Source organism: Ostrinia nubilalis, chromosome 24, assembly GCF_963855985.1.
Source record: "Ostrinia nubilalis chromosome 24, ilOstNubi1.1, whole genome shotgun sequence".
Classification (NCBI taxonomy): domain Eukaryota; kingdom Metazoa; phylum Arthropoda; class Insecta; order Lepidoptera; family Crambidae; genus Ostrinia; species Ostrinia nubilalis.
The window spans coordinates 971,615-985,411 of NC_087111.1; the positions used below are offsets into that span (position 1 = coordinate 971,615).

Genomic DNA, 13,797 nt, shown 5'->3' on the forward strand with positions numbered 1-13,797 from the left:
TTACTCTACAGTGGCGCTATCTTGATGAGTGCAATTGCGATAGTCCTCCTACCACTTTAGCGCTCACCAGTTAGCGCCACTGTCTTCGCTACTAGCAAGTGACAGGACCTTACTCTACAGTGGCGCTAACTGGTGAGCGCTAAAACGGTAGCCCTCATTGCGGACATTTTCTAAACAGAAACCAGCTTCACACCGCTGCACCGTGCTTGAGCTTCGGGCCAAAGCTTACTTTGCTTATTTTATACTGCAACTAATGCTTAGCACTCGAAGGATTCCGTTTGCGAAGTCGTTAAAACATTTTGCATAAAATACCGATTCGTTCATAATAATGGTGCGAAAAACAAAACTCCTGCATGCTTTTTAATGGCTGTATTATTCAGAAATGCCTCACTGAAAATTAAAATGGTTAAATATGCTAATCTTTGAAAAAATGTTAAGAATTTGGGAGAAACATTTAGCGAAGATGAAAATTAAATTTTGCACTATTTTAGTTGCAAAATTTTCGTTTTAATATGCAAATGCAGCTGGTGTCCTGTACCCTGAGCCCTATCCCAACTAATATTATAAATGCGAAAGTAACTCTGTCTGTCTGTCTGTCTGTCTGTCTGTTACGCTTTCCCGCTTAAACCTCGCAACCGATTTTGATGAAATTTGGCATAGAGATAGTTTGAGTCCCGGGAAAGAACATAGGATAGTTTTTATCCCGGTTTTTGAAACAGGGACGCGCGCGATAAAGTTTTTCTGTGACAGACAAAATTCCACGCGGGCGAAGCCGCGGGCGGAAAGCTAGTATGTCATAAAAGTTCTTTACGACTGCGTTAGTTGCTTCGCTCGTATGCAGTTTTAGTGTCTCTTGAGGTGCATTCTACCATTGAATAAAATAAAATAAAATTGAGGTACATACCAGGACAACTTCGAAGGTGGATAGCACGGTTCAGAGTTTGTCGATCTTATTCCCAAAGAAATAAGGCAAACCAAGAAGCAAATGACAGTCGGAAGAGTGCATAAACTTTTGATGCTGGTTGTACCAAGCAAGATTCACAGAGACAGGTTGGAATAACTATAAACTAAACGGTAAATTCCGACTCGAGAAGTTAAAAACTAGTGGAATTTCTTCCTGGAGAATTTACGGTTATGTTAAAAATATTTTCAGTTTTTGTAGTGCATCATGAACTTAGTAAATAAAATACAATATTTAAGCACTAAGTTACCTTTAAGCACTTCGGAAACAAGTGAGTCAGTCTGGTTTTATGCGACAAATTACTAATAATGCCGTTAACCCCATCCAACTAAGTCAAATAATGCTTCTGTTATTTATGTAGTCAAGTCCAGGGATCGATGGGGATCAAACTAGTGACCCACGAATAGGCACAGACACCGTAGTGCTGTCTCCTGAACTATTAATAATTTCTATTGCACGTCGTATAGCATTGCCTACTACAGCATTCACATGTCAAGGCGGTAGTTGAAGCACCCATAAACTTTAGTGGTAGTGTCATGCTTACGACGTTATAACGCCCGACCTGGCGTAGACAGTTCCATCTTGACTGTTATTTATTAAGGGTGAGATTGACTCACCCTGAATCCAAGTCGCATATACTATGGGGTCATAGGTTAAGTGAAGTAAAACTTGGAGGTACAGCTATATAAGAGGTGTGTTGTAAACGTGGGACTTAATATGACTTTATACATATTCTGAACAAAACACGCTATAGTGAAATTGTATAGGCAGCTGTTCCGTAATTCAAGATTTTAGACTTTAGCGTTTATAACTGCGAGCAAAGGGACTGAAATGCGACATTTATTATACAACTATGTAATACCTACTCATGTAGCTACAACTTGACGAGTTGTGCTACTACAGCCTTGGACATGATCAGACTATTCAGAGATTGTTAACCAATCACTTCAATATTTGGACCTACTTGTATCATCAACTTGAATCATTTAATCTGGGCTTAAGATTCAAGATTCATCACAGCTATTATTCAGTTTACATTCATACTTCATCGTTGTTTCAGTATACAATAGGTATTTAGCCTTGGATCCTTTAACACAGATCCCAAATGTGCGAACGAACACTCAATTTGAGCGCTAAGTCCTCGACAGAGCGTGAGTCTCTACAATGCCTAATGGCCGATATTAATAGTGTTAACTTTGCCCGTCGTATAACTGAGGGAAACGTGGTAGGTTCAATATGCCCTGAAATTGATGTGTCTAAAGTGAGAAGTATCTACATTATAGACTCTATAAAAAATGAAAAATGATAAATATCTCTTTCATCATCATCATTTCAGCCATAGGACGTCCACTGCTGAACATAGGTCTGCCCCAATGATTTCCACAATGGCCGGTTGGCCAACGGATTAGCAAGCTGAAGTGGCAATGGGCAGGGTACATAGTACGCAGAACTGACGGCTGATGCATGTTCTGGAGTGGAGGCCACGTACCGGAAAGCGCAGCGTAGGACGCAAGGTGGACCGACGACCTCATTAATCTCTCATTAATGACATTAAATTATTAGTAGCTTATTATTTAGAAATGTTTCTTAAAATAGTGTTCATGCATAGCACATACTTAGTGGTAAGATAATCTCAATCCGGAAGTTTTGAGTCCCAGACAAAAAAAAAACACATTCCCGGTTAATACCAAGTGATAGGACTTTAACTAACTTGATTACATTTATTTTGAACGAATAAAGTAACCAGTACCCATCGGCGTTTTGTAAGAATTTTTATTCTAAACATCTTGTCTAGTAGTACCATCTAATACCTTATAACTCTTTTGTTGTTATTTATTACTTCCCATTCAAAAACGAACCTAAATATTGTATTTTTCAACGAAAAAGCTAATATAGCCCATTGAGAAATGAGCTCACTCCATCAGTCCCAATTGTGCCCGTGCTACATCCCAACGCGGGTAGTAATTTATGAAACGGCATTGACAAACGACCCGACAGGCCATGTGCTGCACTGTTACAATGAGCTGGACTTAATTGCCGACTAACTTTCACACGCGGTTTCACTCGGATTTTGATTTGTTTTACACAAGCTTTGGCCCGCGTCTTCGCCCTTGAATTTCAGTATTTTTTTAAAACTCGTGTTAACCTCTTGTGGTAAGTAAACATGCTTGTGTTACGAGTATATCTCGTAGAGCTGATGGCCGCTTGAGCAGAAGAGTGTTTGAGTAGTGACCACCTGTCTTTGTGGAAATCCTTAGTGGAGGCCTTTATCCAGCAATGTACGTCATTTGGCTGAAACGAACGAACGACTAAGTTTACCACAATAGTCGAGCGGCGGCAGGGTTCGGACCCGCGTTCCTCGAGTAGGCCAGTCCGGCACCTTTCACTGTTCAGCTATTGTTCAGGTATAAAAACTATTTTGTTTTTCTGTAGGTCTCAAACTATCTCTAATACCAAGTTTAATCTAATTCGCTTCAGTGGTTTATGCATGAAAAGGTGACAGACAGACTAACTTTACCTACTGCCAAATTATGGCTAGGTCTAAACCCTCTCAAAGTCTAGGTCCCACCGGTCTTGACCTCAGAATTAATGATTAATTTAAACTATTTGAAATGGCCCGTACAAAACAGATGGTCTTAATTCCAACGTGGCTTGATTAACGACCAAATCGGTTTAGCTAAATTGACCGAGCATTGACTTTGGTGAACTTGAGAGAAATCGGATGTTAAAAGACTATTAGTATTACGAGTAATCTGAGAGTAGTACTTAGTTTAAAGGGTAAGTAGTAGTTTCGCACGATTTTCCTTCGCACGAATGTGCGAAATATCCTCTTTCAATAATATTTTTTTTAGTGGGCGTTTCGCCCGGATGTATTAAAAGTATTAAAATCGCGTGCGAATTGACTCTTTTTTTAAATAGTAGTATGCGATTACTAGTAAAAAAAAATTATTGAAAGGGGACGTTCGCACATTCGTGCGCAGGAAAATCGTGCGAAACTACTACTAACCCAGTTTAAATATGGGTTAGTAGTAGTTTCGCACGATTCGCATACTACTAGTTCAAAAAAGAGTCGATTCGCACGGGATTTTAATAATTTAGTACATCCGGGCGAAACGCCTACTAAAAAAAAATATTATTGGGATGTTTCGCACATTCGTGCGAAGGAAAATCGTGCGAAACTACTACTAACCCTTAAATATTATTAGTAACTAGCGGCCGCCCGCGACTTCGTACACATGGATCCCGTTTTACTCTCATAGGGGTGGAGTTTCGTAAAATCCGTCTTGGTGAGCACCTACGTTCTAAAAGGAACCCACATGCAAAATTTGAGACTCCTAGCACTTGTAGTTTCTGAGATTTCGTGATGAGTGAATGAGTCAGTGACCTTTCGCTTTTATAGATATACCTACTTAAGTATGTAGATAAATAAATTTTGTTAAGATCCACAAGTGATGTATTCCGAAACATGCCAATCTAATTCCATTAAAACCGCAAGTGTAGGTAAGTATGAAAGGTAATTGTAAGTAAGCCCGCTAAGTGTAGGTGTAATTCGATTTCCTCGTATGTTAGTAATACTTTTTGTATGACACACGTGGAATCGAATCCAAAGCAATACGATTCAATATAATAAACGACACAAATACACGTCTAAAAAGACACAAGGGGGCTTGAATAGCAAAGTTTTGTGATGGATGTTTTACAAAATTGAGGAAAACAAGAAACAAAAATAAGGAAAATTACAGCTGCGTCTCCGAGTTCTGAAAACTATCGAATGAAAATGAATGAATAAGTGAAACACTTACTTGGTAAATTCAGCAGTCCTTCAGAACTAGGTAAAAGCACGTGCATTTGAAAAACAGTCACCTTTGAAACTTAATTTCACTTTCACAACAACCTACTCGGTCTAGGAGTCAGATTAAAGAAGCAGAGCACCAAAATATTACACTATATTATCACTTTGACACAATAACACTATTTAATAGCACTTTCTACAAAACTCTGTGCAAAAACAGACACGACTATTTTTCATGACATCACGCATAAGTTGCATCATGCCAAACGTCAACAGAAACTTCGAAATCTCAACGGGGTTCACAAGTTTATGGTTGGTTGGATCGGGTGTCAAGAAATTCAAAATTCGAACGTTATAAATTTGCGTTACTACAAACTAAAAAGTTTTGAAACAATACGTTCCTAATTTAAAAATTGCTTTGAATCGATGGAAAGACAGTTAACTTTTTTTCACTACCATTTTTTTCTTACTAATATAAATGCGAAAGTTTGTATGGGTGTCTCGATGTCTGGATGTTTGTTACTCTTTCACGCAAAAATTACTGAACGGATTTTGACGAAACTTTACAGTATTATTGTTTATAACCCAGAATAACATATAAGCTATAACTTATGACAATCTGTGAGAAACTAAATATCACGCGGGTGAAGCCGCGGGCAAAAGCTAGTGTTAGAATAATAATAAAGAAGAAACAAAGGTGGAACGCACAGCACAGTCTTATCCCTTAGCCTAGCCGCAGACCACCAATTTTTAGTTGGCCGATAGTTCTTCATACAAATTAGCCCAACTATCGTCCGACTAGAAGTTTGTAGTCTGTGGGAAGTCTAAAAACGATCTCTACCATACCACACTCGGAGAGAGGACAGTCCAAATAAAAAGGGTAAGGTGGAAAAAAGTAGAGTTATGTACAATTATTACAAGTAGGTACATTCTAACAAAATTATGTTAGTACTTTCACTTTTACTGCCATCATGACTGTAAAGCGTTTTATGAATAAACATCAAGCTGTAACGGCCATTATTTTATTACCTTCCTAAAATGTGCATTGAAATTAAATTATTATACACCTGTATATACTAAAGGTCGACTAAATTTTTTATTACGAATTTGAAATTGCAGTTGAATTTATTACTAAACATTTTTTTTTTTATGTGATAGGAGGCAAACGAGCAGACGGATCACCTGATTATGTCGAAAACGAAATGTTATGCGATAGTGGCATAATTACTGGCATACATTTAGTAGAAGGTATTGAACAACATTTTATGGATTTTTAATAAGTAATCTTCATCTTTTAAAGCCTTCAGTGGTAAGATTGAAACTAAACTCAGAAACCGCACTGATTCGATTTGAAGGATGGACACACAGTAAATCTCATATATTTATTCTTTAGGAAAATATAGAGTCATGTCCACTTATTTGTCCAAAACATAAATAGGTACAATCCCATGCTTTGAAAACTACAATAACCTTTTAGAACCGATTGAGTTATGTCAAAAGCCTATGAATGACGGGTTCATTTAGTCTAACAGTTCTGACACTAGGGTCAGATTTTCCGTAAGTCATGCGACCTGTCATTGCCGGCGGCGATGGCGATCCTGCCCGCGTTGGTGTAGTTGAAGCGTTACAGAAAACAAGAAGTTTTTGTGTACCCGTTGAATTTACTGACTTATGACAGCTCTGTACACATACGCGAATAAAAAAGCGATACAGTCGCGCCTCAATTATCATAAACCGATCTGAACGACCGCTAAGTCTTTGTTTTATGTTCCGACATACATTTTGTTTTACGACCATGTTTTAGTGTGGATAAATGTTTTGGGCGGGGGTTTTGAGTGTTGGGAAGTCACATTCAAATTGTTTTGTAAATAAGTAACTAGCGGAAAGAAGTTTAAGGATATGATGTACTTGATGTTTTGTTTCTCTTGCAACTGTAATTCAAACTGGATCAAAATGCCTAGATTGGTGGTTTGAATCAGATTACAATACTTCATAACTACCATAGTCGGATAACTTTTAGAGCAGGTGCACACCGTTGATTTTTAGTATCTTGTAATTTTGACATATTTCCCATACTGAAACTGTCAATGTGTCAAACTTATTCTTCAGTTAAAAGTTATCCCACCAAAAACATTCTGTAAAAAATTAGCCAAGTCTCGATGGAGCTGCCTGTTTATCTCTAAAAAGTAATGAAATCTAGACAAAGTCGTGCCAAGTCTATGGTTCCTTACTGCGATTTCTTTATTATTATATTTAATGTTGTGTGACTTGGCCGTTGAAGGGTACCAAACCAGATGCTCCATGACACCATTGCACCAATCTGTCGCCAAAACCGCTACGCATTGACGATGGAAAATAAATTGCACTTGGAAAACGTTGATTCAATAACCAGTCAATTGTAGGCTTAATAAAGCTGCGTATTTCAATAATACTTATGTATGATTATCTTAATAAAGATTGTTCAACGGCCAAGTCACACAACATTAAATATAATAATAAAGAAATCGCAGTAAGGAACCATAGACTTGGCACGACTTTGTCTAGATTTCATTACTTTTTAGAGATAAACAGGCAGCTCCATCGAGACTTGGCTAATTTTTTACAGAATGTTTTTGGTGGGATTTCACTTCTTTTTGTAGAAAGTGGCATAATTATTTAACGTCGGCGTCTTATCTTTTAATATCATCGACATTTTTTTTACGATATTAAACACAAATAAACTCAACGACCTTTAAAATGGACAACGAATCAGAAATTGTTTTAATAACAAGTGCCACGCTTTCTAGCTGTGAGCGGTACAGGCGAACACCACGGTGCCGGTGTGGCGCTAGTAGTATTGATTTATGAATGTGGTGTTACTCCAGATCTTCGATTTTCCTAGTTTTTATAGTTTTCCCTTTATGTAGTCATTAAACCCTAACTCTGTACCAAATTTCAGCTCTCTGAGTTAATGGGAAGTACTAGTTCTATTTTGATGATCATCAGTGAGTGAGTGAGTGAGTGAGTGTCGTAAATGCGAAACTTTGCTTTCGCTTAACTTCGGAACTAAATGACCTACAGACTTGAAATTTTGGATTTTAAGTATGTGATTATAGCTTACTAGATGACAAAAATTTCTGCGTTCTGGTCTTATCCAGAGGTTCTCAAATAGAGGCCTGAAAATGCGGCGAAATGGTTCCAGTAAAGGATGGTACGGCAGTGTTTGCTTCGCGCTCGACTTGGCGGGGGCACTGCCGTGCCCCCAGATCCGACGGTGGCAAAATCAGTTACAATAAATATGTTCCGTGAGAGCTTTAATTATGTGCTATTTCTATGTGTTCCTACGAGGTTGTAAATGATTGTCTGATAGTGCACATGCAAACTATTACGGGTATCGTTTACACGATTGACGTTATTTATGCGCTACAATGCAGTTTAATGCATTTTTAATAGCATCAGCAGTCGATAAATCGAGAACTCACATTGTGTTACACTGCATACATTTAGATAAAACGGGAAAGAAGTATGAAATAGTGAAGTAAGTGGCCCCCACTAGGTAAACCTGTCGTAATTAATACATTTAATTAAAAATAATTAACATTGTAATTTACTTTAATAAACCGACGATCTGGTGAATGTCATGGAAAGTACCTGCATGCGGGCAACGCAGGACCGGTCATTATAGAAATCCTTGGGGGAGGCCTTTGTCCAGCAGTGGACGTCATTTGGCTGAAAAGAAACAAGTTGGACTCTACATATTACCTACAGTCGTAATAAATAACACTTATTGCACCATCTTACTTTATCTTTGACAAACGTAAAAAATCTGTCATACTTCATACAAAAACGCGGTTATCGTTAAAGTTACGGTCAAAATTAGGTGGTGCAACTCAGCCTAAAAGTCATAAAAAATATTCCTTATTTGCGATTAGGCTTTCAAAAAATCTCTTTTATTTAAGGTGCCAAAGTGTTAAGCTCGATGTATAAGGTCGTACCTACATTGGCTTAACGACTTAGGAGAGAAGACGTAAAAAATGAATAGATTTTTTTTATTTACATTATGCTAATATAGGATTGCCTTATTGGATTGACTAGATGGATACAATATTTCATTTTGTCATCCCGGGATATTACCTACTATTCGTTCATAAAAATATTCTGTAAACCTTAATTTTTCATTCGTGATAGTGAGTTCTGAAAAAATTAACGATTTTTCATTTTGGTATGTCCAAATTGACAAAAACTAGGGTCTTAATGCCTATTCGCGTCCTTGCGACGGTTCACTCTATATGCACGGATCACAGCAGAAATACTTAAGAGTGTAACCTGTCATACAGCCAGGCATTCATAAAAGGCTTTGTTATTGTGTCGATACTGTTATTTTTAAATATTTTAAAGACGTTTGGACGTAAACAGGTGATATGACTCTAACATGTGTTTCTAAGAATTTGTTACTGCAATTATAGAGCTTATGTTAGTAACAACCATTCATTATACCTTTATACAGCAATGAATAGAATAACTGTAATGGCGCCATTTTACCTATAATATCTCGCATGATCGTCGTATCGTCATGTCACGTGATCACGCGATTTTGTATGGGATTTTGTCACGATAAAAATGTTGGTGTCGATATTCATGACATGTGAGAGACTTACTTTAATTGGTATAATTATGTAATAGCAAAATACATTTTTTTAAGGAAAAGGACAAAATGAGCACAACTGAAACTAAGAAAAAAAAAGTTTTTTTTTTGTAAGTAGGTAGGCTTTCAGAAAGCGCTTTTACACGTCCCAATTAAAGGTTGCCCTGCCAACACTTCGGGACGGCTAGTTCAGTGATTCGTCCCACAACACGTTCGTCCCAGTGGGACAAACATGTTGTGGGACGAATCACTGAACTAGACAATATCACATTCACACGAGCTGGTGCTAAGAAATGGTGGAAGAAACCCTTTGTCAGCCTCTTTTTTAATAAATTGATACAGGAAATACATTAAAATGTAACCCTAATTACCTACTTTAAAACACAGTCTATGGTGAGAAGGCAAGAGAGTTGGTTGAAACGCGACCAAATACAAACTCAACTAACTATGTCCAAAGTTGGTTTAGTTTTAAGCGTTGAAACTGCCAGCCTCCACATAACCCCTGACAAATTCCGCCAAATATATCCGCGCTATTAATCCGTACGACTGCGCTATCTGCGGGCTTAGCGCTAACAAATGGCGCGGCTAGATGGACAGCCATCGCCATCGCTCGCGGTTACTAATGTTCCACGTCAGCATTAGCGGGACAAGTCCGGATACATGGCCTGGTAGCTTTGATGTTGGCACATTGTCACTTAATTATGGCAGAAATTAAGGGTATTTTTTGCTAGGTAGCATTTTATAAACCAACTTGTATGTCTCTATTACTTATCTTTAGGTATGAATTAAAGGTAAAATAGAATAATGACGCACCAAAAAAAAAACCGATAAAATCTATCTATGTATCTCAAGTACCTACATTTTAGGTCTAAAATGAAACGTTTTCACAAAACCAATCTAAAATTTCGATTTTAGATTGTTGTACCAGAACCTCTACATTCACGAAATAAACTAGCTAACCACTAAATCATTAAGACCCCGTATTAATTATCGTCAGTAATTACCACAGGCGTGTGCGGCCCCGATAAGATTCTGTTAACACATCCTCCCTGTGATATATTGCGCCAATAATAATATATGGTAGCGATGATAGGAGCCATTTTTCTCTCCTAATAATGATTTATTAATATTGTCTACTTGAATAATAATGTACTCAACATCAAATAAACCGCACCTTCCGCGACGCGAACTTTAACGATTTTCTTCTGACACAATCATAGTGCCCCAACAATATTGGTGTTATTTGAAAGCCCTATAAATATCCTTAAAGAAAAACACATTTAATTTCTTAATAAATGATTAACATATACCATAAATGTGACTTGAAAAAATACCTCACTTTTGGCCCACCTATGGGATCAATTAGACCAATTTTTATGGTTATAAAACCAAATAATGATCTCAAGTGTTCTCTTTAACAGATGGATAGCAATTAAACCCAACTTAACAGTTTTATAGCCATAAAAGCTGGTAGAGCCAGCTTTTATGGCTATAAAACTGTTAAGCGTAACTACCTATTTTTTGAAGAAGTGACTCTGGATCCTTCTAAAGACACATTTTTGGGGTAAAAACCTTTCCTTTAATGAAATGAAGGTTAGAACTAGGCTTTTAAATGGTACCAATATTGGTGGGAAGTGGGGATGCATACGTTTGAAAATGCTTGTCGCGGGAGGTGCGATTTATTTGACGTCGAATGTAGATCCTAATATTCGAATAGACTGCGATAGACACTTCGATCGATCTTATACTCAAATGATATTAGTCTTCGTCAATGTTCTACATCAATTTTGCTGACTGAAGAGGAGACTAATCGTCTTCCATTTTCGATTTTCAGATATTCTTGGCTCGAATCCCAAGGAGGACAAAAACAAACACTTTGTTTAATTGATCCTTGTTTTTATTAGAACATTTGATTGCACTTTAGATTCAGTCAATTTTTTCTAAAAGGTTTAAGAAACCGCTGGACTATCGTCGTGTACACAAATATATTTTTAGCTTAGCTGGAGGTTTTAACAAGATCATTTTTATTTGTACACATAATCAATCAGGTCATTTGGTCTACACTCCACTTTACCAGAGCCATTGGAAGATATGGACTACACTTTCCACGCTGGCTATACGGGTCAGACCGTTTGGGGAGGCCTGCTAGCTAATATTCACAAATTATTCGCCTCTTATATTCATATCTTTGTCGTATATTAATTGTCCCAAATTGGGTACACTTACCCTGGGTTGCACCATCTAACTTTAACTATAACAAACGACGTCAAAAGTCTGCCAAACTCCATTAAAAAACAATAGTTATAGTTATAGTCACGGCTAAAATAAGTTGGTGCAACCCAACCTTATGCCCGTTTTCACCATCAATTCCTAATTTTTAAGTGACCCCTATAGCAACAAAGTTCCTGTTATTTGTTACCATAGGGTTCACTTAAAAATTAGGGATTGATAGTGAAAACGGGCATTAATCTTTTAACCCTTCCTTCAAATTAAAGTTCCCCCTTGTCCACAGAATGGTGGGGAGCCAGGACGTTCTGCTGCGACGTAGATGAGTGCAACAGCGCCCTCTCCCGAAGTCCTGTGGTCCTCACGCTGATCGCAGGAGCAGTAATCGCCCTGCTCGCGCGCTGACCGGCGACTTTACCATACTTTAGTTCTTTTGGTTAGCGTATGTATTCAATTAGACCTTTCAGTTGTGAGATTCTAGAGGAGCTATTGAGACGTGAAGCTTCCATGGAGTCTACTGGTGTTGACAAGAAGATTTATGTGAGAGGATTTTATGGTTTTCAGTAAAATGTTCTTTATTCGTTTGATGTTATAGACAGTGCCATCCACGAAGACGCGCCCCACCAATTTTTGGTCGAGGGAAGCGCGGGGTGCGGGAAGTTTGATCCGAGCGTTAATCGCGAAATTATTGTTAGTGTGCATGTGCACTCATGGATCATTTAGCGTGTACCGATAACACTCAAACATTAGCGGAAGCACGCATACATAAATTATAAAAGATTAGGACGAATGGTGGAGCGCATCTTCGTGGATGGCACTATCTATACAGTTGGAAATGTTTTAGTGTTTTTTAAATTCTGATCATGCAGCAAATGATCCTAATATAATTTGCTTTCATATAGACAGTAGTTATTTTTTTCAACAAAACACTTTTTTAAGCAAAGTTGAATTTATTTTAGTCTGCCATCAATGATGGCCCATCATGCTACAAAATCGAGGTCTGATTTATACCACTATAGTTCACTAAGAATCTTATTATAACTGAAGCCACTGTAATAGAACGGGTTACCCAAATACCCAGTTGTTAATTTTCCAGACATGATCAAAGGCTTGATGCCAGTTAGATGTAGCCTCTTGAGTGGTCAAAGGCTCACTTGATGGCTTAACTGATTAATATTTAAAGCTTATGAACAACATAAATTAAGATGACAGACATGATAATGAGGTTTGCTTCAGAAATTATAATGATACCTTTGGATCGCTTTAATTCGGCTATAAAGAATAACTTGTTATGAACTGATATCACGTACCTAGTCACGTACTATCATTAAATTTTAATTGGATTGGATTGGATTAATGTAATTGGTTCAAAGCCGTAAAATGCAAACAAAAAAACTAACGCCCTTATTCACAAACGATGCTTGCTTATGTGAAGCAAAAAATTGAACGCACAGCGTTGAATTAAATAGAGCTCTGTGATTGGTTCGTGTGTCACCCTGTGCGTCCACGCGCACTGTGAGACCTCATAGTAATGTTTGTGAATACGGGCGTAAGTTCGTCACATACGTTCAAATTCAAATAAGTTATTTGCATCACAATGTGTGATTTAACTGTTGTAAATGATAGACATACATGCACCCTGCCCAAAACCTCTAAGGGCATAGCATTCACCTTTCAAGAACGGTTTCGCATTACATCCGATCCGTATCCGCCAATATACAGATTATGTACTAGAGAAAACAAATGATAGATATTTGACCTATCGCGTAAAGTAAACCATACATTACAAATGTATAGTTTTATGACTACTCCGGACATAGTGCAAAACTGTTCTTGCTTTTGTTAAAACTTAAAATATCTTTCCAAGAAAAACAAAACAAAAAAGTTCTAAATGTTAGAGGGCTCGTTTTAACATGCCTGCCATCTTAGAATTCCGCACAAAATGAAGTCGCGCATTCAAACAAAGGCGCAGGTAATTGGCCCTTAGTCTAGCTCCTGCACGTACGAGATACTGCGGAGTACAATGCTATGTTGCCTATGTTATGAAAATACTTGTACTTCGAAATAGTTTAGTCCAAACAAAAGGTGAAATTCATTCAAGAAAATAGTAAAGCGTACAAGTACTGAAATAAACTGGCGATTAGGCAATGACTACATGACAAATATAGCTACTTGTCTAAGGTATGCGACGAT

General features: G+C 37.6%; 1 protein-coding gene across 1 annotated transcript in view; it reads left to right on the forward strand.

Moving 5' to 3' along the window:
- Window positions 1-12,141, forward strand: part of LOC135083720 (uncharacterized) — a 108,731-nt gene extending 96,590 nt beyond the window's left edge. Inside the window, exon 4 of the mRNA XM_063978444.1 lies at window positions 11,891-12,141. Coding sequence (XP_063834514.1) covers window positions 11,891-12,009 — 119 coding nt within the window. The 3' untranslated portion in view covers window positions 12,010-12,141. The remainder of the gene's footprint in view (window positions 1-11,890) is intronic.
- Window positions 12,142-13,797: the final 1,656 nt, after the last annotated feature.